Genomic DNA, 27,004 nt, shown 5'->3' with positions numbered 1-27,004 from the left:
TAGAAGAAAACAACAGAATGGGAAAGACTAGAGATCTCTTCAAGAAAATTACAGACACCAAGGGAACATTTCATGCAAAGATGGGCTCGATAAAGGACAGAAATGGTATGGACTTAACAGAAGCAGAAGATATTAAGAAGAGGTGGTAAGAATACACAGAAGGACTGTACAAAAAAGATCTTCATGACACAGATAACCACAATGGTGTGACCACTCACCTAGAACCAGACATCCTGGAATGTGAAGTCAAGTGGGCCTTAGGAAGCATCACTATGAACAAAGCTAGTGGAGGTGATGGAATTCCAGTTGAACTATTTCAAATCCTAAAAGATGATGCTGTGAAAGTGCTACACTCAATATGCCAGCAAATTTGGAAAGCTCAACTGGCCACAGGACTGGAAAAGGTCAGTTTTCATTCCAAGAAAGGCAATGCCAAAGAATGTTCAAACAACCACACAATTGCATTTATCTCACAAGCTAGCAAAGTAGTGCTCGAATTCTCCAAGCTAGGCTTTAACTGTACATGAACCAGAACTTCCAGATGTTCAAGGTGAATTTAGAAAAGGCAGAGGAACCAGAAATCAAATTGCCAACATCTGTTGGATCACAGAAAAAGCAAGAGAATTCCAGAAAAACATCTATTTCTGCTTTATTGACTATGCCAAAACCTTTGACTGTGTGGATCACAAGAAACCGTGGAAAATTCTTCAAGAGATGCAAATACCAGACAACCTGACCTGCCTCCTAAGAAATCTGTATGCAGGTCAAGAAGCAACAGTTAGAACTGGACATGGAACAATGGACTGGTTCCAAATCAGGAAAGGAGTATGTCAAGGCTGTATATTGTCATCCTGCTTATTATATATAGAGTACATCAGCAAAATGCCAGACTGGATGAAGCACAAGTTGGAATCAGATTGCTGGGACAAATATCAATAACCTCAGATATGCAGATGACACTACCCTTATGACAGAAAGCAAAGAGGAACTAAAGAGCCTCTTGAAAGTGAAAGACAAGAGTGAAAAAGTTGGCTTAAAGCTCAACATTCAGAAAACTAAGATCATGGCATCTGGCCCCATTACTTCATGGTAATTTGATGGGGAAACAGTGAGAGACTTTATTTTTTGGGGGCTTCAAAATCACTGCAGATGGTGACTGCAACCATGAAATAAAAGACGCTTGCTCCTTGGAAGAAAACCTATGACCAATCTAGACAGCATATTAAAAAAGCAGAGACATTACTTTGCCAATAAAGGTCCATCCAGTCAAAGAATATGGCTTTTCCAGTGGTCATGTATAAATGTGAGAGTCAGACCATAAAGAAAGTTGAGTGCTGAAGAATTCATGGACTGCGGTGTTGGAGAAGACTCTTGAGAGTCCTTTGGACTGCAAGGAGATCAAACCAGTCCATCCTAAAGGAAATCAGTCCTGAATATTAATTGGAAGGACTGATGCTGAAACTGCAGCTCCAATACTTTGGCCACCTGATGTGAAGAACTGACTCACTGGAAAAGACCCTGATGCTGGGAAAGATTGAAGGCAGGAGGAGAAGGGGACGACAGAGGATGAGACGGTTGGATGGCATCACCGACTCGATGGACATGAGTTTGAGTAAGCTCCTGGAGCTGATGATGGACAGCGAAGCCTGGCGTGCTGCAGTCCATGGGGTCGCAAAGAGTTGGACATGACTGAGCGACTGAACTGAACTGACACCTTTGAGCTCTTCACAGAACTAAAGTCCAATAAGTGAAAGATGTCTGCATTCTTCACCCCAGAGAAGATCGCCTGAGGCTAAAGAAGCCAGAGAAGCTCATCAAGAGATTACGTGAAACCACAGTAGAGAAGCATAGGCCCTATCTTATCAGCAACCCCAGCTGTCCTTGAGCCATTGCTACAGAACTCCTCACCAAACCCTCACAGATTCAGTCAGTTCAGTTCCGTCGCTCAGTTTTGTCCGACTCTTTGCGACCCCATGGACTGCAGCAGGCCAGGCTTCCCTGTCCATCACCAACGCCTGGAGCTTGCTCCTCAACCTCGCAGGTTGGGACACAGTTTTGAGAGACAGGAGCCCACTGTGTCCCCCTTTGCCTGGCAAAGCAATAAAGCGACTGTTTTCTACCTCACCCAGAACTCTTGTCTCTGAGATCTGATTTGGCACCTGTGCACAGAAGCCGATCTCTCGGCATCACCCTGATGAGAGCTTCTGCACAGTCTCTTGGGCTGTCACTTTCCATCAAGAAGACTCTTCAAGTAGGAAAGGCTGCTTAGTGCAAAGATTGTCTCTGGGCACGGCCAGTCATCCCAGGAGAACTGTATGGTGTCCTGACCCCTCATACCTGCTCTGGATGGAGCAAGAAACTGTCCCAGGAGCGGAGGGCTCCCTTGTCTACAAGACAGGTGAGTCACGGGCAGAGGATGGACAAGGTCCTCCAGAGGTTTTCTTGGTGAAAGTCAGGGAACTTCATCAGTTAATCAACTAGAAGTAAGATTAGAACCTTCTCTGGAGACCTTCTAGTTTTGTTTGCTGGCAGCTGCAGAGACACCCTAATCCCAGCTGAGTGGCATGAAACCCAGGTGCAAGGGCTTCTGATATTCCCAGTTAATTCTCAGAAGCATGTTTGCTGTCATCTATGCCAGTCATTTGTTTCAGTGACTAGGACTAGTTTCCCAAGAAAGCTTGGAAGCAGCTAGCCTCCCCCATTAGTTTTCTTTTAAAACTTTATTTTTAATTGGAGGCTAATTGCTTGACAACATTGTATTAGTTTCTGCCACACATCAACATGAATCAGCCATAGGTATACACATGTCCCCTTCCTCTTGAATTTTCCCCCCACCTCCCACCCCACTAGGTTGTCACACAGCACCAAGCTGAGGTCCCTGTGGTTACAGCAACTTCCCATTAGCTATCTATTTTACACATGTGGTGGTTTAGTAGCTAAGTCATGTCCGACTCTTGGGACACATTTTACACACAGTAATGTATATTTCAATAAACACATTCTGACTTTTTTGCCACAGGTGGGTTGCATATCCCACAGCACCTGTGACTTGACACATTATGTGAAAATCAAGTTCTCAGAAATCAAGCCTCTGTTTTAATTGCACCAAATGTTTCAAGAGATCGTGTAGCTTCGGAATGTCAGAGTCTGCCTGGGGTCGCTGACTCAGGACCTTGGCCGGGGGCAGAGGACACCTGGGTCACTGTGGGTGGGGGAGTTGGCTGCCCAGAGGGTGTGATGAACTGGAACGTGATTGAGTCTACCTTCAATATTCCACAGAGGGTCAAGCTGGTGTTTAGAAGCACAAATTGCCTCGCTCTCCTCTCTATTTGGATCAGGCCTTCAACTAGGTGCCCTCGGGAGGGTAGAGGCACAGGGCCCAGCTCCCTGCAAGGAAAGGTGTGCCAATATGCGGGCAAGAGACCATGTATAGCTCGGCCAGCTGAAAACCAGACCCAGCCGATTAAGTTGTCTGGGCCTGTTCACCTCCCTGGAGACAGGCCTCAGGGGAGAGAAAACTCTGCCCTCGGCCCCCATGGCCCCAGTGATCTGAACTGGCTTCATCTTTCCCATTAACTCAGCATATCTTGCAATCAAGCACCCCTTAAATTCTCTTTCCTATGTTATTTTACTATGCTTTGCTAATAGGCACAAAATCGTCTCTTACATTCCTCCACTGAGAAGCCTAATCACCATCCCATAGGGAGAAGGCCACAGACCTCTCGGTTCCCACCACTCTGCTAAGTTTTCCTCCAATCACAACCCCCTGGGTCTGTGCCAGCCCCAATCAATGACACCACCCTTCAAAATCCAGGATTAACCTTAGATTCTTCTCCTTTTTTCACACCTTAAATCCAACAGCAAGTTCTACCGTCTTGACCTACAAAATATATCGCATTATCCAGCTACTACTTCTACAATTTCTATTTATACTTTATTTCAAGCTCACGTCAACTGTCAGGAGAGCCCTCTAACTAGGGTCATGTCATCTACTTCCGGCCCACCTGGAAAGGTGACTGTGTATACCTCCCTCCCTTGCTCAAAGTCCTCCAATGGCCTTCTGCAAACATTTATACAAAATCTCCACCACGGCCTAAAAGGCCCAGTGTGACTTGGCTCCTGGCTCCCTCTCGCCCCGTCTCCTCACTCACTCCTCCAGTCACCCCAGTGATTTGCTGGGTCCTGCCCTAGGGTCTTGGCACTTGCTGTTTTCATGTCTAGAACACTCAGAGCCAAGGGGAACAGTCCAGGCTTCCTTGTGCCCATGGGTAGGGCACATAGTGAGGAGAGGTCAGTGGGCACAAGGGACTGTATTAGCAGAGAGATGGGGATCAGATAAGAACAAGGTGTCCACCCAGCCAGTGCCGGCTTGGAGACAAGCTGAGGACTGGGACTTGAGATACAGTACATCACTCACAGGGGCCAGCGGGAAATAGGTGGCAACATGCGTGCTCAGTCGTGTCCAACTCTTTGTGACCCCAAGGACTGTAGCCCTCCAGGCTCCTCTGTCCATGGGATTTCCCAGGCAAGAATACTGGAGTGCATTGCCATTTCTTTTTCCAGGGGATCTTCCTGACCCAGGGATCAAACTTGCGTCTCCTGTACTTCTGAGCCACTGGAGGGGGAAGCCCATGGGAAACAGAAGGTGTTGGAAACACTCCTGGAATTCAAGACTCTGCCTCAGGGAGAAATAACCCTGAACCAGAAAAGTGACTGGATTGCGTTTGCTGCTCCCAGGTAGCATGGAGAGCTCCCAGTGGCTTTAAAAGTCTGGTTGCACGTCTCGCCCTCCTGAGTCAATGGCAGTGCATTCTCTCCCGCTTCACCAATGCTGGTGTTTCTGGAACAAAGTGAAGTGGCAGCTGATCTCGCCAAACAGTGGCCCCTGGCTGCCCAGAACAGGTCTCTCTCACCCTTAAGTCACACCATGGTCAGAAGCGCCCTTTCTCCCACCCTCAGCCCCTGACAAGAGTTTCATCAGGGCTTTCTTATGATGACCATCACTTCCTGGGTAATGGCAGGTGGGCAGGACCCTAGTTTTGCCGGCTTCAGGAGAGCCCTCCACAGCAGCCACTTCCCACGGTCTCTGTGGTGGGCTGGAGTCCACACCAAATCAACAACATGAAGCCCCCATCACTGAAGGCACACCAAGTATAAGCTCTATCCCAGTGACACCAGAGAAATACGTCGGCATCCTGTCCCTGCCTGTGGTGGCGTGTGAGTCCTTCCTGGGTTGGAGAACATTTGCCACATTCTAGCCAGTAATTCCATTACTGTGCTGCTTGCCTCTACTTTTGTCAGGGTCTTAGTCCTTCCCCTTGTTAACTTTGGAGGAACCAGCTCTTCTGTGTGTGACTCTCAGTTCAGTCGCTCAGTCGTGTCTGACTCTTTGCGACCCCATGAATCGCAGCACGCCAGGCCTCCCTGTCCATCACCAACTCCCGGAGTTCACTCAGATTCACGTCCATCGAGTCAGTGATGCCATCCAGCCATCTCATCCTCTGTCGTCCCCTTCTCCTCCTGCCCCCAATCCGTCCCAGCATCAAAGTCTTTTCCAATGAGTCAACTCTTCGCATGAGGTGGCCAAAGTACTGGAGTTTCAGCTTTAGTATCATTCCTTCCAAAGAAATCCCAGGGCTGATCTCCTTCAGAATGGACTGGCATCCCTCCAAACCTCAGCCCCAGTGATGGGTCTCAACTTCCCTGAAGGGTCTCTTGGTTCTGCCCCAGAAGGAAAGTGAGTCTGAAGGTTGAAATTCCTGTGCCTTTCCAGGACAGGTATGGTTGCTAGTAGGTATTCAGGCAGCATTTGAAATAGGTGTCATAATAAAAATTGGAGGATAAGATTTGAATAAAATGAAACCAGAATTACTCATAGCTCATCTAGTCAGAGAACATTCTAAAGTTATCGCCACATGCTTATTTTTCGACAGCATGCTGATGAAAAAGGAAATGCGCCAATTCAGGGTTATAATCAGATCTCAAGCAGCACATCTAGCTTCATAGCCAGGATCAGGAGGCCTGGAGAACCGAGGTGCCTGCTGCTATCTGATGCCAGACACCCGGTAGCAAGCAATTTAGCACGAAGCAGCTTTGAGTCATTGAAATGGATCCTTGTCCCCCAACCAGGCCCTCTGCCTGCTTTTTGCTGGTGGTAAACTTTTGTCAAAGAGTAAGTTTAATCAGAGAAGTGAGAAATGCTGAGAGGAAGACAGGCTAAAGAGACTGAATAATATTAATGTCGTCACTAAGCTTAGCCAAGGACCTTCAGTTCTTCCTCAAGGGCTGTAGATAAGATCCTGTGAGCTGTCTTATAGAGATCAAAACACTAGGTGGAGAAGTTAACTATGTGATGACCAGACTGTGTCCAGGACTTAAGCTGCCACAATGCCAAGAACTGACTGCAAAGAAATGGAAACAAGTGCACTCTGGAACTAAAGATTCAGTTCAGTCTCTCAGTTGTGTCTGACTCTTTGTGACCCCATGGTCTGCAGCACGTCAGGCCTCCCTGTCCATCACCAGCTCCCAGAGCTTGCTCAAACTCATATCCATTGAGTTGGTGATGCCATCCAGCCATCTCATCCTCTGTCGTCCCCTTCTCCTCCTGCCTTCAATCATTCCCAGCATCAGGGTCTTTTCAAATGAGTCAGTTCTTCGCATCAGGTGGCCAAAGTACTGGAGTTTCAGCTTCAGCATCAGTCCTTCCAATGAATATTCAGGATTGATCTCCTTTAGGATGGACTGGCTGGATCTCCTTGCAGTCCAAGGGACTCTCAAGAGTCTTTTCCAACAGCACAGTTCAAAAGTATCAATTCTTCGGTGATCAGCTTTCTTTATAGTCCAACTCTCCCATCCATACATGACTACTGGAAAAACCACAGCTTTGACTAGACAGATCTTCGTTGGCAAAGAAATGTCTCTCCTTTTTAGTATGCTGTCTAGGTTGGTCATAACTTTTCTTCCAAGGAGCAAGCGTCTTCTAATTTCCTGGCTGCAGTCACCATCTGCAGTAATTTTGGAGCCCAAGAAAATAAAGTCTCTCACTGTTTCCACTGTTTCCCCATCTATTTGCCATGAAATGATGGGACCAGATGCCATGATCTTAGTTTTCTGCATGTTGCATTTTAAGTGAACTTTTCACTCTCCTTTTTCATTTTCATCAAAAGGCTCTTTAGTTCTTTGCTTTCTGCCACAAGTGTGGTGTTCACCTGCTTATCTAAGGTTATTGATATTTCTCCCAGCAATCTTGATTCTAGTTGGTGCTTCACCCAGCCCAGCATTTCTCATGATGTAGTCTGCATATAAGTTAAATAAGCAAGGCGACAATATATAGCCTTGACATACTTCTTTCCCAATTTGGAACCAGTCTGTTGTTCCATGCCCAGTTCTAACTGTTGCTTCTCGACCTGCGTACAGGTTTCTCAGGAGGCAGGTAAGGTGGTCTGGTCAGGTAAGAGGTCCCACCTCTTGAAGAATTTTCCACAGCTTGTTGTGATCCACACAGTCAAAGGCTTTGGCATGTCAATAAAGCAGAAGTAGATTTTTTTTTTTTTAATGAAACTCTCTCACTTTTTTGATGAGTCAGTGGATGTTGGCAATTTGATCTTTGGTTCCTCTGCGTTTTCTAAATCCAGGTTGAACATTTGGAAGTTCACAGTTCATGTACTCTTGAAGTCTGGCTTGGAGAATTTTGAGCATTACTTTGCTAGGGTGTGAGATGCATGCAATTGTGTGGTAGTTTGAACATTCTTTGGCATTACCTCTCTCTGGGACTGGAATGAAAACTGACCTTTTCCAGTCTTGTGGCCACTGTTGAGTTTTCCAAACTTGCTGACATATTGAGTGCAGCACTTTCACAGCATCATCTTTTAGGATTTGAGAAAGATCAACTGGAATTCCATCACCTCCACTAGCTTTGTTCTAACATTACCTAAAACAACCAAGATGATGCTAGTCAGACCACTGATGACCAATTAAAGACGACTGTTAGAGATGACTGTGCTGTTTCTGTATGAAACCTCCTCCAACTCTGTCTATAAAAGCTCTCACCCCCTGCTTGTAAGGTGCGGGGAGTTGGCCTTTGGACAGATGTCTTTCACCCTCTCCCCACCAACAGTCGCCAGCATCTGAAATAAAGCAAACTTTTCTTTCCATCAACCTGCCCTGTTTACAGGCTTTTGAGAGGCAGCGAATGTATCCACCATGCATATCTTTCGCTAACATCATGAACCCATCAATCTATTAAATGGTGCTTAGGCTCAAATATGTAACTACTTCTATTTCTTTCTGGTACTAATTTCATAGACTTTTGCTGCAAAATTGTAGATTTGGAAGGGAAACTTGAAGCGTTTTGTAGAGGAGGGGTTTGGGGTACTAGGGCACAGGGCTTCCCAGGGGTAGCGCTTCCGGGAACCCAGGACCCTGACCTGCATAAGACCCACCGGAAGCTGTTTCTCAGAGCACCTGATTCTTATCAACCGAATACACAACCTTGCATCACGAACAACCTCACGCCTTTTCCTGGATTTTTCAGAAAAAACGGGAAAAGCACCTGTTCTGATATCCCGACCTGTTTAGTCTCATAGAAGAACAAGAAGGAAACCAGTCCATCTCTTCTGCTGGGCGGTGGCCTAGCTATCTTGCGCTGGAGAAATGGCCGAGTAGAGAAATCACCACAAGCTTGATTAGGAGGAGGTGTGGTCAGCTCTCAGACGGAAACTGGGTTGGAGGATGGACTGGACCAGGAGTCCCAGCAGAGCTGACGCACGGCATATCCCCCCTTCTCTCCGTCTCTCCCAGGAAAGCAGAGGACGCGGCGCCCGCCCCGCCCCCAAGGCCCGCAGTCGCACAGCCTCCTGGGTAAATCCTTCCCATCGCCACCGCATCCTCGGGGAAGGGCCTGCTTAGGGGAATTATCGGCCCCACCTGAGTGTCTCTGCTGCGCCTTAACAGCTTGGGACGCGAGTTCGAGTCTGTGGATGACTTCTAAGTGGGGCTCTGTCTGGGGAGAGAGGGGAGCCAAGAAACTGGCCTGAAGGGTTATGGAGAATTCTCTAGAACCACTATTCTATAGTACCTGTTTGTAGAACTCAGCCTTTGGTTCAGGGGATAAAGTTTCTTCTCTAAGAAGTTTCTCTAGGAAACAGTCGCTAGTTTGTATTATCCCTCCATGGTGGGAAGCCACAGGGAAATATGTTCTCATTATGGTAGAGTATCTACAGCATAAAAACTCGCCCTTTTGCCCACTTGTAAATGTGATTCAGCGGCCTTTAGTACATCCACAGTGTTGTGCATCCATCAAGGCTGCTTTCAAACATTTATCAGCTCAAGCAGAAACAGTGTGCTCAGGAAGCAAATAACTCCCCAATCCCTAATCTGCCAGAGATACAAGAGACGCGGGTTCGATCCTTGGGTTGGGAAGATCCCCTGGAGGAGGAAATGGCAGCCCGCTAACTGGTATTCTTGCCTGGAGAATGCCATGCACAGAAGAGCCTGGTGGGCTACAGTCCGTGGGGTCTCAGAGTCAGACCCGACTGAGCACATGTGCCTCTGTATCTGTATATCTCTCCACCTGCCCCCAGAACCTCTATTCTACTTTCTATGTCTGTGAATTTACCTAGATACTGCATATAATGGAATCACATAGTATCCATCCTGTTGTGTCTAGTTTATTTCACTTAATGTTTTCAAGGTTCAGCCATGATTGAGGAAAGTTTTAAAATAAATATTAAGTGGTCATAGAAAAGTTTGATAGTATAATAATTAGAAATAAAATGATTGAGGGCTGCCCTGATGAAAATTAACCTTTCCCAAGCACTTTCTATGTGCCAAGCGCTATACTGGGAAGGGCACATAGTTGTTTTTAAAATCCTTTCAAGAACAGCATGATGAAGAAGTTACTGTCATCTTCATATTACAGGTGAGGATGAGCGAGATGAACCCAAATGGTTCCAGGAGTTGAATTAGTCAGCTGGCTCTGGGTTCCAGTTCTTACCTCCTCAACTGCCCTGGCTCTCCCACAATTCCTTGTTTTCTTTCCCCACCTCATTGCTTTTTGAACCTTTAAATTAGCACCTACTATAGGCTTCCCTCATAACTTAGATGGTAAAGAATCTGCCTGCAATGCAGGAGACCCAGGTTCGATTCCTGGGTCGGGAAGATCCCTTGGAGAAAGAAATGGCAACCCACTCCAGTATTCTTGCCTGGAGAATCCCATGGACAGGGGCGGCCTGGCGGGCTACAGTCCATGGGGTTGCAAGAGTTGGACACGACTTAGCAACTGAACCACCAAACCACCATCAGAGACTCCTGAGTATTAGAGTTATTTGTGTGTTATGTCCTGACTGCCTGATGGGATGGGTTTTGGAGAGAAGAGACTCATTTTCAGGGCTCAAAACTGTGCTTGGCACACTGCAAGCTGTAATAAATGTTTGCAGACTTGATTGAACAGCACACCTGCCACAGTTCCACTTTGTACAAAGAGCACTCCCCCTTCCCCGCCCTGGGGGACTTTTAAATAATTCGTTTAATCAAGGTTTTGTTTTAAACCAGTAAGCGACTTGGCTTGTTTCCTGGAATTGACTTAATCTCCCCACCTGTGATCTCATTTCTCACTTGGTTCAGCACGCCCCCCGCCCCCCATCCCAGAGGTCTTAGAAAAAGGAGAACCTTAGGTCTTTGCTGTTGCCACAATATTGGTGTTTTGTTGGGTTTTTTTTTTTTTTGACTGCTTCGTAATAGTTTCTTCTTCCAGCTTTGTAGGATGCATGTGAATTGGAGTCCAAGCAAATATGATTACAAGCACATTTTTCATATTCCTGGCTTTCCCTCTAACCCAGAGGAGAGCCACAAAAAGGCCCACCTGCTTCTGACAAGCATGGTTAGTAGATTAAACTCTGGCTGTGCATGTGTTCATGGGGATAACAGGGAATTTGCATTACAGAGGAATACCCACAGCCATGCAAAGAATCTCCGGAGACAGGCAATACCACGGGGTGGGGGTGGGGGTGCGGGTGGGGGTGGGGATGGGCTATGAGGGTCTGTGGAAGGAAGGCATCCTTTACCTGAGTGCTGAGTGCGCCTCCGTCCGGCCTCTGGGGCCCTCTGAGGCTCTGCAAGAGTTCATGTGGAAAGAACCAAGAGGCAGCAGTAAAAGACAGGGCAGGAGTAAATTACGAACTGAGTTTCAGTCCGTTGCTGCTACTGCTGCTAAGTTGCTTCAGTCGTGTCCGACTCTGTGCAACCCCAGAGACGGCAGCCCACCAGGCTCCCCCGTCCCTGGGATTCTCCAGGCAAGAACACTGGAGTGGGTTGCCATTTCCTTCTCCAATGCATGAAAGTGAAAAGCGAAAGGGAAGTCACTCAGTCGTGTCCAACTCTTAGCGACCCCATGGACTACAGCCTACCAGGCTCCTCCGTCCTTGGGATTTTCCAGGCAAGAGTACTGGAGTGGGGTGCCATTGCCTTCTCCAAGATATGATTAAAGAAGGTATGAAAAAAATGGCTCAGTAGGTTCACTGGGATGCCTGGTATTGTGAATAAATACATCTTAAGATCTGCTCCCAAGTAACTGTCCAAAGGATGTCATTTCCTTTCTTTCCCTGATCCCTGTTAGTGTAAAGAGGGTAAAGTTTAATCTGAGATATGGATAAATTGGAGGCTCAGTGGCAAAAGAATCCACCTGCAATGCAGCAGACGCTGGTTCAACCCTTGATTCAGGAAGGTCACCTGGAGAAGGACGTGGCAGCCCACTCCAGCATTCTATCCTGGGAAATCCCCATGGACAGAGGAGCCTGGCAGGCTACAGTCCATGGGGTCCACAGGGCTGGACATGGCTGAGCAACTGAACAACAATAAAACATGTTGAGAACTTAGAGTTTTGATCAAGCAAGAAAGTTAGCAGTAGTTGTAAATCATCCCCTTGCTTAAGAATCGTCATGGCTTCTCATCACCTGTGGGATAAGCAGTTTGGCTTTAATTCGAGTCTCTCCAGCCCGAGGTCCCTTTGCTCATCTCATATTCTTCCCGGTTAGGCCCAGCTAACTGCCCTCTGCTCTCACCGAGACCCTTTACCCTCCGCTTCCAAAACACGCCCCACTCTCACTCCCTGTGTTCCTTGATGAAAATGCCCTTCTATTCAAGCTTACCCAGACCTAGCAGTCATCCTGCTGGGTCATCCTCTGTTGAGTCCAGTTCACACTGATACATCCCTGCTCTGAGAGCAGGCATCCCCAAAGACTGCTGGTGGAGTGTGAACTGGTGCCAATTGGAAAAAAAAAAAAATCAAGAGCCTCATAAATGCTCATATCCACAGGGAGTGCTCAAGGACTAAGAAAAACATCCGGAAAGCTATTCAGCCTCATTCATAATCAATGTAATGCAAATCAAAGCAAATTAGATTAATATTCCGATAACACTTTCTACCTCTTCATTTGGCAGATATGAAAAAATGCCAGGGGTTGGAGTTGATGAGGGCGTGTGGAGTGTCAATTGGTAAAATCTTTAGCAGGACCCCTTTGGCACTGTGAATGAAATATATATGCCAGCTGACAGAGAATCCCACTTCTAGGAATTTATCGGAAAGAGTGTGCATGTGTGCTCAGTTGCTAAGTCGTGTCCGACTCTTTGTGACCATATGGACTGCAGCCTGCCAGGCTCCTCGGTCCATGGAATTCTCCAGGCAAGAATACTGGAGTGGGTGGCCATTCCCTTCTCTAGAACTGGCCCACGTGCCTTGTTACGGGCTGAGTTGTGTCCCCTAAAAAGATACACTGATGTTCTAACTCCTGAACCTGTGAACATGACTTGATTTGGTGCTACTCATGAATCAAAATGGTTACCTTAAACGTGGTATAAACAGTAAAGAAGACTAAATTTTAAACAGTTTGCACTAATATATGAAGGGCAGTGGCCCCACAGTGTACCTGTGACGTCACTGTGACACCCCCACCCCGTCTGTGCAGAGTTGACGTCACAGATGACAGCTGGTTTCTCAGGGGACTTGTCCCATGGAGCGTCTCCTGGTGGGTGTGTCTGGACGTGGCCACGGAGGCAATCCACACACGGTCAGGTAATCTCGTCACATGACCCAATGTCTGCTATCCGTTCCTTTGCCTCAATTCTCCCAGAAAATAGTTGTCTTCCTGAGAAGATGCTCTCCCCCTAAATCAATTACATAACACAGTACAGGTGTCGAGGCAAAGCCTTTTGATCCAGAATAAATTCAGTTACCTGCTTTGCTCCATTGGCTGGTTTCATATTAAGGCGATTCACGTTAACTCATTTTTCTTTCCTGTGTGTCCTGGGCTTGTATTTTATAAACCAGATAGGGACACCAATTAAACTTTAGAGTTTGCCTCTGTGGTGCTTAAGCTGAGATTCGTAATGACAAGTCTGGCAGTCATCAATGTATCTGCTACGCTTGCAGTGATTTAGAGGGAAGGCTGTGGCTACCGCTTGGAATAAAAGTGAACAAACTCTGTAAATTTAATTTAGAGGAGTTATACCGTGATCACCCAGAAACGTTTAACAGAAGCTTCTTGTGTTTTTGTCAAAGCTGCAGAAGTGATTCTCACAAGATCTCTGGTTTAACTAGGAGCGTGTTTACAATGAGTACAGAATAGGGCCACCTGCGCACTGGACCAGCTTCAGAACTAGCACTTGACCGGAGGAAGTGCTGTTCTGATCCACTCAGCAGGAGTGCACACCTTATTCCGTCCACGAAGGAGCAGTCGGGCTGGGGGCGCACCATCGCTGGTGGGTCTGGAGAAGTTGGAGCATCGAGGGGCGATCTTTCTTTCAAATCCTTGCAGAGGGGTCACTGTCTGTTTATCTGCAGAACCAGAGGGTGACCCCCCTCACCCCGAGTTTCCTTCATTTCCACAATATAAGGAACCTAATTGGATTTAAAAGAACAGAAACGCTCTGCTGTCATTCCCCTTTCTCATTGTCTTTGTTCATCTGCTATTGCTTATTCATTGATAGATTGTATTAGCAGTTAGTTTCCGGCCGTCCGCTCATGCACCAGCCCTCTGCAGTCAGGATTTAATTGCTGCCCTGTGATGAGCTGCTGCTTCTCCTGGCCCCTCTCTCATTCCTCCATCTCCCGCTGGGCTGAGAGTCAAGCTGATGATAATCCTCAGATTGTTTTTTTTCTTTTAACCATATGCTAGGTGTCTCTTGTTTTGTGTTACTTTATTTCCATCCCATTCCTTCGTGACCATTCCGCAGGTGGGCTGATGACTATCATATTGTGTTTTCTATGTAACATATTTTGTAGGATATATATGTACATGGCTTCCCAGGTGGCGCTAGTGGTATAGAACCTGCTTGCCAATGCAGGAGACATAAGAGAGGCAGGTTCGATCCCTGGGTTGGGAAGATCCCCTGCAGGAGGAAATGGCAACCTGTTCCAGTATTCTAGCCTGGAAAATTCCATGGATAGAGGAGCCTGGTGGGCTACAGTCCATAGGGTCACACAGAATCGGACATGACTGAAGCGACTTAGCATGCACGCATATATGTACATATGTGTGTGCTCAGTGGTTCAGTCATGTCTGACTCTGTGTGACCCCACGGACTGCAGCCTGCCAGACACCTCTGTCCATGGAATCTTCCAGGCAAGAATGCTGGAGTGGGTTGCCATTTCCTCCTCCAGGGGAGCTTCCTGACCCAGGGATTGAACTTGTGTCTCCGGCATCTCCTGCATTGGCAGCCAGCTTCTTTACCACTGAGCCACCTGGGAAGCCCAAGGTCTTATCATACCGTTTTAATTTCTTTCATGACTTCAAAGCTTGCCCTCATGTTTCATTTTAACTCTTACCTTCCTAGACCTAGGAATTTTATCTTCCAGCTTTCTGTGAACAGAAAATAAGTTCATGATTTTTGTCATCTTGGCCTTTTTCACCTCTGCCATGTCTTAATTTCCGTTTTATAATTTGAATTTCTCTATTTAGAAGAAATGAAACTTTCTCAAGCTTTGGTTCTAGGTGCTAAAAAAAAATGTCTTCATTCTTTTGGTAAAGACTTGGCACACCTGTTTACTTACCTGTCCCAAGAGATGTTAGTCATCGTGTACCGTGTACCCAGAGACTGAATTAAGATGAATGGAAATGCAGGAAAAAAAGAAAACACCCAACTTTGCCTCATCTTCCTGACAAAATTCGTTAAGCTTAGGTCCTTTGCAGGCATGTTTGTATGTTTGTGTGTTGGGGGGAGGGTTGTTGGTAGAAAGAAATCTTCCTGCTCAGGGATTATTTAGCCAGGTTTCTCTGAATTCATGGTCTTCAGAGTGACCAAGGCAAGACGTGCATTTGTGAGTGATAACTCATATAACACTTGCTGTAAAGACTTAGTTCTCAGACATACGTTCTTTGGGAAGGACATAAACTCTCTAAAAATATTAACACAACTGTTTCCTCTATTCCAACCACGAGGCCATGTCATCACCGACAAAGAGAAAAAACTGGGTGTTTCTTTAATTACCTCTCTGCATACATTTGTCCCTAATACTCTCTCCTCAGCTTCTCTACTTCCTGTTCATTGAACAGATACTGCGTTTTGCAAAATAAAGTCACCGTCTTTCTGGACTTAGCAACCTCGCTGTCCTCACGGCTAACGGCAGAGGGACTGGGTGAGGGAAGAGGCAGGTGGTTCTCAGATGCCCTTGCTGCTGATGGTAAATCCTGAATGGGTCGGCTCATTCTTTTTAAAATCCGTTTGTTATGAACTTTCACAAGTACCGATTTTCTCGGGGGACTTTCTGACATTCTCCTGCACCTGTTGGATTACACTCCCAAAGTGGAATCATGACAAAGAACCTCAGCACGCAGCACCTTCTAAATGGACCTCAGAGTTATTGCTATTGATTGGCCTTGGGAATTGCTGAAGCACAGAGAGGCTGGGCTTTTAACTGGAATTCACATGTCTTTGGTGTCCATTTCAAGGCTTCACTGAACATTGATCAGCAGGAAATGGCTTCCCAATGGTAAGTGAAGACTAGGCAATGTGAATAATAAGAACCGCAGCTCTTAATGTACAACAAATGCATTTAGAACCATCTACGCCTCCAGACATTGTAAATCCCTGTTACCGAGCTCACTGGCTGAGATCCATTTATCCATTATCCGGCATTACGCCCTCATCTCAAACTAGGCTCGGAATATATTCTGGACACCATGTAACTCTAACCACATTTAACCAAGCTGTGTAAATTAATCCAAAACATGAAGCCAATATGTACTAAGCTCCTTTTAAGAAAAATGGGCGGTGGGGGAGGAGTTCACAGCCAATGAAAGTTAAGGAAGGCTGCATCTATTTGAGACCTGACTTTGGTCTCAACTGCACTGCTTTTAGAAAGATTACCTTCCAAAGAGATGTGTAGTTCAGTGCCTGGAACTTTCTTTGCTGAAAGGCTGAAAAGAGCTTCTAAGTAAAACAAGTAGAACAAAACACAAAGAATCGCTTTAAGGATAATTAAAACTATTTTGGACTTTTTTATTTATCAATCTGGTTTCTAATATAATTTCAGTTAAATGAAAGACATTCACAAAGAAGAGTAGGCATACATACATAATTTCCTTCTTTCATTCTAGTTTACATGCTGTTGCTTTTAGAGAGTGAAATTTCCTGGTTATTTCACAGGGATAGAAAGCCTAATTGACTTTACAGAGAGAATATTAGCCCAGCCTTTTCACAACTTCAACCTCTGCAGTTCATCATGTTCACTGAAAAAAAAACAAACCCCAAATACCCAACAAAACAAAACTTAGAATAAGTGACATTGAGAACTGTTTCTTGGCCTACAAGATGGGAGGAATCTCCATGTTTCTAGAACCATCTCAAAATCCAGCAATTGCTGTAAATAAACTGAGACTCAGAAAATGGTGCAGCCCATCTAAGTAGATGGGCTCTTAAAGCACGTTTTCATCTGGAAAATAAACTCATAAGTGCCTGGTGAGTATTAATATCCATGTGCCCAGGTATCTTCATTACCTTCATCCAGTCTTTGCTTCATGGGAGGTAACCAACTTTTCAACATGGTTTCCCTATTTTATTGACCATGAGTTGCACATCAGTTGTATATATAAAAAAAGAATACTGCTGTGAAATAAATTTAAAGTTTCCATCATGCAGGGTGTGTGCAGTTTAGGCAGAGAGCCACTGGGTTATGTGAAACAGTCACATTAGCTGTTCATGTTTCTTATTTCTAAGCCATTTCAATCACACTGGGGCATGGTAAGCTGCAAGTCACATCACACCTAGGTGGGAACTTGGGGCTTTATACACAGGAGTTCTGATTTTTCTGGCCCTTGGCTGTGTTGCATCTCCTGATGTTGACAGAAAAGCTCCCTGGCAGTCTCCCTGACTCTGAATCTAATAGTTGTACAACAATGCCTCATATTTCCACATTCTTGGACTTGACTGCTTGGTTTCTTTTGAGATGACTTACAACCACAAGCTGGAAAGTAAGACTTTCAGTAGGTCCACTGACTTGGCCTTTATGTTTGGGTTTCAAAGTATCTGCAGCCAAGGATCCATGGCACTCCCCATTGTGTTATGAAGCAGATAAAAAACAGTTCTATCTTACATACAAGGCAAAGAGGAACAGAGAGGGTCAGCCACTTGGCTGAGGTCACAGAGCATGTCAGAGAGAGAAAAGGGCTTGCACTCCATCAGCTGACTCTCAGGATCACTCTCACCAAAACATCATTTTTAAAATGCCATCCATTGGTCTTCAGCCCAAATCAGTTGGGCACACTGTTTGTTCCACATGAGGCGGTTCTATCGGGACTAGCAATTTTGACCTATTTTTGGCTGGCTCATTGGAATTCAGTTTAACAATTGTTGCCTTTCTCTTTGAAAACTGCTTGGGCAGGATGGTGAAAAGGAGGAAAAAAAATAGTAAGCTTCCAATCAGGTACTGATCATTTGGAGATGTGAGATGTTAAGGGACCATGAAAACGTTTACACCATAAGAGAAAGGAGAGAGTGAAAAAGAACACATGGGAGAATAGAAAACAACAGATGGAGAAGGAAGTAAAAGTTTCACACTGACACTGCATTTTCCCAACAGGGACATGTGCTTTTCTTTGGAAGTTACTACTGTTTGTGTTGTTGTGCCCAACTCTCAGCGCCATCTAGTGGCTGCCTCACAGATGTTCAACAACAACATGAAATCTACTTTTGGGCTCACACCAATTTCTTTTCCGAGCCTCAGAAATCCTGCTCCTGTAAGTAAAGGATGCTTGCTGGTCAAACGCAGGGCAACAGGGAATTTTCCAACAAAAACTCTCAAACTCTTGTCTTCAGCTTAACAAAAACTCCCACGCAACAGGTCTCTCTCTTTTTTTTTGAGCAGTTGCTTGAAAGCCACAAGGGGAAATGTTGTCTTTTATGCTAAGAAAGGCCAGAGAAGAGCTGAAGAATATAACTTCTTACCTCCCGAGCTAGCTTCCTTGAGCTCAAGGGAGTACGCTGAGAGCTCAGACTGGCACTGATTTTGCATTCATTCAAAGTCTCAGTCCTAGCAACTCAAAACAGAGATGCTTGGTTTGTACACAGATGTTTCCTGCATGAACAATCCAGAATCAATTATCAGCTTCCCCTGAAACTTCTAAAAAAACCTCTTATTTAAAGGAAACTGTCTTGTTTTATTCTGGGTATCACTGAAAGAGTTACCACTAGCCTCTTAGTGCTCTACTGGTGAGCTGTTGGGATCAGCTTTGGCCGGATATGATTGACAAAGCAAGGCCGGGCACTGAGCTTGGGTCGTAATGTCATGGCCGCCTGGAAAGAAGAGGGCAGCATCCTTTTGTGCACGTAAACAAAATTATTTAGCATTTAGAAGGTACTACATGTGGCCTTCGCAGATAGAGTCAGGGATCTGGGTGAAGACTGCAGTCCCATAGAGGAGACGTCCAGCACACGTTTGGCACGTTACTTCACTACTTAATACCTTATCCACAGTGCTGTGTCCTTGTCCTGTCCACTGGCTGGGCTACTGCCCCCTTCAGGGCAGAGACCATCTCAAATGATGCTGAGATGGGAGGAACACTGACCCCTGCAGCCATCCTGGTGCCCTACATTAGAAAATGTGGGGAGAAGTGTTAGGTTTTATTTTACACTTTTCTGTGACAGGAACAAGAAAAGATAGAGAAGAGAAAGGGTAGGAACATTTTAGTTGAAGGGGCTATGTTTGATTGTTTTAATTTCTTAATAATTTTGGAAAAAAAGGGAAAGTGCTCAATGTATGTAGAATAAAACTATCATGGGAAACACAATAAATAACAAATTTCCATCTGGTGTTATTTGTCAAGTGTAAAAGTGATACCTGTCAAATAGGTTTTAAGAAATCAGAAACATTTTAAAACATAAAGTTTAAAGTTTGCTTGTTCAATTTGACAATATAGAAAAGAATCCTTTATGGGAGTCATCTTGGTCAAATTAATAATGTTTGTTTTCAATATGTCCTCATAAATGTCACATTGTTCTAATTATTTAGTTACAGTGAATGCTTTTCATGTTAAACGCATTTTAGGGAAGAATGATCAAGACTGTTTTAAATAAAGGGTGTTATGCTCCTGCTTGAGGCCAGCAACTGTAAAAGGGCAGTAATATTCTTTTGTTCTGTGACCTCGACTTAAGAGTGGATTAACTGGCCCTCTGTCTCCTTGGGAATGTGCCAGGCACTGGGGCCAGGTGCAGTGAGGATAACACGTCCCATCACTCCAGAACCTGAGATCCTCCAATAAGTTAGCTATTCGGAAGTGTCTTGAATACATAACCCAAACAAACTAGAATTTCCATTTTCTCAAGGCAGGCCACCTGACCAACAGTACCATTTTAACCTCATCTTACCTCCTTCTAGGAGGAGAAAGAAAAGAGTGTTATTTAATGCCTCAAAATGTTGGAGTCTAAGAAAATTTTAACATCCTCATTAAGTCTAACAGCCTGAACTGTAATGATCATAAATGTTAAGTCATTCTAGAAATAACTTTTGTGTAATCTTCTTGTAAAATAAATACATGAAATTATTTTTTGGATGCTTCAATAGGAATGTTGTCCCACTGGTCTACAGAAACAGTCAATTAGTTTTAAATAGTTCCTTGCCGGAATTAGTTGATCAAGGCTCCTGAATAAACTGAGGTCTGGTTGACCAGACATGTCCATTCTCTGAGAAGCAACGATCAGTTCCCAGGTTGTGATGAACCTGAGCTTCAGATGTATCTGCCAAAGAAAGTCCCTGAATCACGGCCGTGCGTCTGTTTAGGATGGAATAATACATGGAGTAGATCAGTTAGAATAGGGCAGGATTTTCCACATGATTCCAGAATAACAGCAATAACAATCGCAATCACAGCTTGGCTTTGTTTTGGTCCGTCCATTCAGAGGACCCTGTCTGCTAGGATCTTGTCACAGGCGCATAAAGACCAGATAGAGCAAAATAAGAAGAGCAACCTAACTTGCGCATTCTCTAAGAAGTGTCCACACTCCTGCTACCAACTATAAAAGACACAGAGCCAACACATCTCAACATCTGGCTCTAATTCCTCACCGTGGCGCTTACACACACATACAGTCTAACCCAGTATCTTGTAGGTAAAGCAGAGGGAAAACCTTTTGTCTTGGCTGATCACCAGGTATTATAGCTGACAGTTATAGACACCGGATAGTTATAAGACTACAGACGTGGAGCGGTGCAATCGAGCAGAATCTGATCCAAAGTAAAACCAGCGATCCAACAGGGGGCTGCTTTCCCTGGGTCTGAGAGCTTCTCTGGGTTGTACTGATGGTCCTTGCACAGGAGGGACCGCACCCCTCTGCTTCCAGTGGGAACTCTCAGAGAACCGGCACACACTGAGGTCTCTCTGAAAACTGCTAAATCACAGCTTCCCTCTGTCCTTTCCTTTCCTTTTCCAATTCACAGGACACCAGAGAAATATCTTATGAACACGAACTAGTTACTACCACAGCCCATTAGAGGCTGACTCTATGTAAAAAGAGGAAAACGCGGGAGGCCGTGTACATGTGCATCAACTTTTCTCCAGGAAAAATATCCACGTTCTAAGGGCGCTGAAAATCGTAGAAAACGGGCCCTGTTCCTGTGGGTTTTCAGAACACCTCTCTAAACACACACAAAATATTCGACAGATAGTACCTACAAATGTTGACCATCGCTTCAACTCTAAAAGCAGTTTTTGTATTATTTTTGTTTTGATACAGAAGGGGAAACTCAGCTATAAAGAAATATCAAAAAGTTTTTTTTTTTTTTTTTTTTTTTTGTGGCCATCAGTCTCCAGGAGTTTGCCGTCGCTTGCCTCCCCCGGCTTGTGCTGATATCTGAAGGGTGTGCTCAGGGGTCTGAAGTCGGGTGCTTCCGTCCCGTGCCCTCCTCCCTGCTCACGCTCCCCCCTCCCTCGCCCCCCACTTCCCGGAGCCAAAGAGCCGCCGCTCAGATGAGCCATTCCTTTTTGCTCTCGTCGATGGTCTCTGTGAAGTTGGGGTCGTTGTTCATGATGGCGGCGTCGGCGCTCTCGGCCGACTCCGCGCCCTTCGCCTCGTTGGTGTGGTAGGTGCCCTTGTGACGGAACATGTAGCGAATGAGGAAGACCAAGGTGCAGAGGATGGTGAAGATCACCACGGCGATGACCCCTGGGGGACACAGACAGAGGGGCGAGAGGTTAGACGCGGCCGAGGAGCCCGCCAGCACCCCGCGCCTCTTCAGCACGGCTCCCTCCAGGAGCCTCTCCTTCAGGAAACACGGAACTCCCGGCAATGCCACCAGCAGCACCGGGCGGGGAAGGAGGCCGGCCTCCACAGTTACATCTGGAGATGGCCACTTTCCTCCCAGGGGTTGACAGGACGATGAAACAGAAAACCAGTAAGCCTTCAGAAGACCTCAAAAACAGTTAACGAGCTTGACCTAAGGAAGTAACACCAGCCCTACACGTCTGTCTTAGAGGAGCCAGATATACCACTCAACTCATTTTAGGAGGCCAGAATTATCCTGACACCATTACCAGACAAATACACTACAAGAAAATGAGGGAGCAGTGTCTCTCCTAAATAAAACGGTAGCAAATCAAACCCAGCAATATGTAAAGGGGAACAGATTATAACAAAAATGGTGTTAATTCTAGGAATGTAATGATTGAGTTAACATTTAAAAATAAAGGAATGTAATTTAAAAACCTTTATCAATAAATGCACATGACTAAAAAAGAAACATGAGAAATTTCAACACCCATTTATCATGAAGCCTCTCAGGAAACTATCAATAGAAACTTTCAACCTTGAAAAGGCATCTTTGAGAAATCTGCAGCTAATATTGCACTTAATAGTGAAAGATTAAACACATTCCTCCTGAAATATGGAAAAATGCAAGAGTGTCAACTCTCATCCCCTTAACTCATGACTGTACTAAAAGTTCTAGACAGTTGAATAAAATAAAAAGAAACAAAAAGTGTACTGATTGAGAAGGAGAACTCTATTCTCAGATGACAGGATTGTCTATGTAGAAAATACTAAAGAATAGACAAAGAAATGTTGCTGGAACTCACAGTAAATTTAGCAAGGGGAAATTTATATTTTTATATATTAGCAAGAAATACTTGGAAAAAAAAAGAAAAAAAAAAGAAAGAAATACTTGGAAATGAAAGTAATAAAATAGTGCCACTTATAACAGAATGAACTGAACATAGCTGTTCAAGACTGTACACTGAAAATCATAAAACCTTGCTGAGAAAAACTAAAGACCTAAATAAATGGATGCATATACCATATTTCAATGTCAATATTGTTAAGCTGTTCATTCATAGATTTAATGCAATTCAATGAAAATAATAGCAATTTTTTTGTAGAAATGTATAAGCTGATTCTAAATTTTATATGGCAATGCAAAGGACCCAGAACAGTCAGAATAGTTAAAAAAAATGATTGTAGAACTTATATTGCTTATTTCAAGACTTACTTTAAAGATACAATAATAAAGTAAGAGTAATATTGGTCAAAGAAAGATATATAAATCAACAAAACAAAATAGAGTCCAGAAAAAAAGACATACAAATATATAGACAATTGATTTTTGACAAAACTAACATGGAATTTAACTTGGAAAAAAATACTCTTTTCAACAAATGATCTCAGAATAACTAGATATTTGTTTGGCAAATGATGATTTTTGACTTTTATCTCATACTACATACAGGTATTAACTCAAAGTGACTATGTGTATGTGTTAGCCGCTCAGCTGTGTCCAACTATTTGTGACCCCACAGGCTCTAGGCCACCAGGCTCCTCTGTCCATGGGGATTCTCCAGGCAAGAATACTGGAGTGGGTTGCCATTTCCTTTTCCAGGTGATCTTCCCAACCCAGGGATCAAACCTGGGTCTCCCACATTGCAGGCAGATTCTTTACCATCTGAGCCACCAGGGAAGCTCCCCAAAGTGATTATAGACTGAATAATTAAAAACAAAAGCTATAAAACTTCTGGGAGAAAACAGGAGAAAATCTTTACAACCTTGGGGCTGGCAGATTTTTAGAAAGGATTAAAAAATATCACAAACTGTAAAAAGGTTAGAAAGTTGGACTTTATAAAAATTAAAATCTGCTTTTCAAAAAATACCACTAAAAAAATGAAACAATGAGAATGCAAGAAGAACTCTTACAACTTAATAGAAAGAAGTCAAACAATCCAATTAAAAGAGGAGAAAGATTTAAATAGACACTTCACAAAAGATTTGCAAACAGTGATAAGCCTGGAAAAAGATGCTCATAAGTCATCATATAGTTGCACATTAAAACCTCAGTGAGGGGGCTTTCCTGGCGGCTCAGTGGTGGAGAATCCACTTGCCAATGCAAGAGACACAGGTTTGATCGCTGGGCCAGGAAGATCCCTTTTGCTGTGGAGCAAGGCCCGTGTGCCACAACTACTAAGCCTGTGCTCTAGAGCCTGGGGGCTACAACTACTGAGCCCACGTGCCACAACTGCTGAAGCCTGGGGGCCCTAGAGCCTGTGTTCTACAGCGAGATAAGCTGCCACAATGAGAAACCTGTGCACTGCAGCTAGAGAGTAGCCCCCCGACCCCCACCGCAACTAGAGAAAAGCCTGTGCAGCAAGAAGACCCAGCACAGCCATGAATAAATAAAATTAAAACCAAAAAGATACTAAAACAGAAAAAGACTATTAAAAAACAAACAGGGCTCAGTGAGTTACCACCACTCATCAATGAGATAGCTACAAACAGTGATAGTACCAAGTGTTGGCAAGATTGTGAAGCAATTTGACCTCTCAGATACTGCTTATGGAAGCGTAAAATGGTTCAACCATTTTGGAAAACTATATGGCAATTTCCTGTAAAGTTAAATATCTACAATAACCCAGCAATTATACTCCTAGGAATTCCCAGAGAAACTAAAACTTTTGTTTACAAAGGCCCGAACTTGGACAAGAATATTCATAGCAGCTTTTGTCCAAACAGCCCAAGCCTGGAAACAAACCAAACATCTATCAGCAGGGGAGTAGGTAAAGCAAACTCTCCTTCATTCATACAAAGGAATACAACTGGCAGTAAAAATAAACAGACCGCTGGTGATACAACAATGTCAACAGATTCTCAAAAACACGTTGAGGGAAAGAAGGCACAACAGATTACATACTATGTGATTCCATTTCTGTGAAACCCTAAAAAGAGGCAAGAGAAATCCACGTGGCAAAGGCAAGTGGAGTGGGGGAGGGGCGAATTACAAACGGGTACGAGAGAACTTTTAGTGGATGGAAGTGTTCTGTGTCTTGATTGTGGCTGTGGTTATAGGAATGTTGGAGAAGGAAATGGCAACTTGCTCCGGTATTCTTGCCTGGAGAATTCCATGGACAGAGGAGCCTGGTGGGCTGCAGTTCAAGGGGTTGCAAACAGTCAGACACGACTGAGCGACTAACACTATAGGCATATGTGTTTGTCAAAAGTCATAATGTGTTGCATTTAGATAAGTGCATATTATGCTTCAATAAAGTTGATATTAAAAAAGCAAAATAACAAGGATAAGGATTATACCAGAACTCTGAACAATGTGATTTAAGCACCATTTCTAAATGTATTTGGGCTTCCAGGCGGCTCAGTGGGTAAAGAATCTGCCTGCAATGCAGGAGACACAGGAGACGCAGGTTCGATCCCAGGATTGAGAAGATCCCCTGGAGGAGGAAATGGCAACCCACTCCAGTATTCTTGCCTGGAGAATCCCACAGACAGAGGAGAATGGTAGGCTGCAACCCATAGGGTCGCAGAGAGTTGGACACGAGTGAAGCAACTGAGCATGCCCGCACACATGCTCGGAGTGTATTGGGATTCTCCAGGCCAGAATACTGGAGTGGGCTGCCATTTCCCTCTCCAGGGGATTGTCCCAACCCAGGGATCGATCTCCTGCATTACAGACAGACGCTTTACCGTATGAAGGGAAGCCCTGTAATTTAATAATCACATATATATAGGTGTCCACTTTCTTCCTGTGGAAAATAAACCTACTGACTAGCTGAGCTGATTGGCTGAGTTTAAAATCCTTCATATGCTTAACAGTATTAGCTGTCCTCAGAGAGACAGGAAACATCTTTATAAAATAAGGCGGAAGAAGCAGAGAGAGAAGAAGGCAACAGGTGATATTTACTGATCCAAACACGAGGAACTGTACTAGGAGAGTCAAACTATTATACAGGTTTCCATGGTGGGAAGAAAAGCCTGGAATATTCAGACACTCTGGCTTATTAATGGTCTGATAATTTTTATTAAGATAACTGAAACCAGACTGGCATAGTCCTTCCCATTTTTGTAGCAAGCTACTCTGGATCATTTGGGATGCAAGAGGATAATGAGGGCATAAACAGATGTCCTGGCTGTTGCCCTGTCAGGCTGCTGTGACAGCCTGCTTGTGTTTTCAGATGCTGGCTAGCTTCCTACTACTGTTCTTTTCCTTTTTTAAAATAATAAGTCAGCATTAAGAAAGAGCCAGGTTACATTTACCAGTTTCTCCACATCTGTACTTCTCAGTCTTCAGCCATATTTAAACAGCAAAATAAATAAAGTACAAGTCTAGATGACTCCTTTTCCTCTAGACAATGCTTTATTGAAAATGACTACTCCCCACAAGTGAGGAAGCGCCTGTCCTGTGCGTCACCTACCTCCGATGATGGCCGAGTTTCTGTTGACTCCATTTCTTATGGCCTGGCCTTGTCCTGGGTTATATGGAAAATCAGCACTGGCTGTAGAGGAAGAGATAAAAAGTCATGTATATCATTTATCCCGGATAATCTGATATCAATTTTTTCATAAAATCCTTCAACACTGCCTGTTTTCCCAAATGAGACCTCTGTTTCATTTAAACCCATTTTGCTATTGTTGCCCACAAGAATCACAGCCACCTCAATGCCTGCTATTTTCCTTTATACAAGGCCCAGACGAGCACCATATCTCCTTGGGAGGAATATTAAAATTTTTAGAACAACCTGAGCAGGACTGTCGGTTGTTGGTTCCACTGATAGACAAGTTGAGAATACTTCTTCTTAAGTTTGGCTGAAATCGGCCTCCCAGCCACTTTGATCCCTTTCACAACTGATGGAGTTGGGTATGTTTGCTGATGAGCTTTTTAGAACTTACAGTATTAGTTTTAATTGCTAAAAATTAAAAAAATTTGAAGTATCAAAGTGAAAGTCGTTCAGTTCGGTCCGACTCTTTGTGACCCCATGGACTATACAGTTCATGGAATTCTTCAGTCCAGAATACTGGAGTGGGTAGCCTTTCCTTTTTCTAGGGGATCTTCCCAACCCAGGAATCAAACCCAGGTCTCCCACACTGCAGGCTGATTCTTTACCAGCTGAGCCACAGGGAAGCCCAAGAATACTGGAGTGGGTAGCATATCCCTTCTCTAGGGGATCTTCCCATCCCAGGAACTGAACCAGGGTCTCCTGCATTGCAGGCAGATTCTTTACCAACTGAGCAACATATAATATTATAT

General features: G+C 44.5%; 1 protein-coding gene across 1 annotated transcript in view; it reads right to left on the bottom strand.

The window, feature by feature from the left end:
* Positions 1-19,994: 19,994 nt before the first annotated feature.
* CNTNAP2 (contactin associated protein 2) overlaps positions 19,995-27,004 on the bottom strand; it is a 2,336,063-nt gene continuing 2,329,053 nt past the window's right edge. The window contains exons 24-25 of the mRNA XM_069588655.1: positions 26,172-26,252; positions 19,995-21,651 (exon numbers count right to left, since the gene is read on the bottom strand). Coding sequence (XP_069444756.1) covers positions 21,452-21,651; positions 26,172-26,252 — 281 coding nt within the window. The 3' untranslated portion in view covers positions 19,995-21,451. The remainder of the gene's footprint in view (positions 21,652-26,171; positions 26,253-27,004) is intronic.

The sequence above is a fragment of the Ovis canadensis genome, chromosome 4 (genome assembly GCF_042477335.2).
Source record: "Ovis canadensis isolate MfBH-ARS-UI-01 breed Bighorn chromosome 4, ARS-UI_OviCan_v2, whole genome shotgun sequence".
Classification (NCBI taxonomy): Eukaryota; Metazoa; Chordata; class Mammalia; order Artiodactyla; family Bovidae; genus Ovis; species Ovis canadensis.
This window is presented reverse-complemented; position numbering and strand designations above follow the sequence as displayed.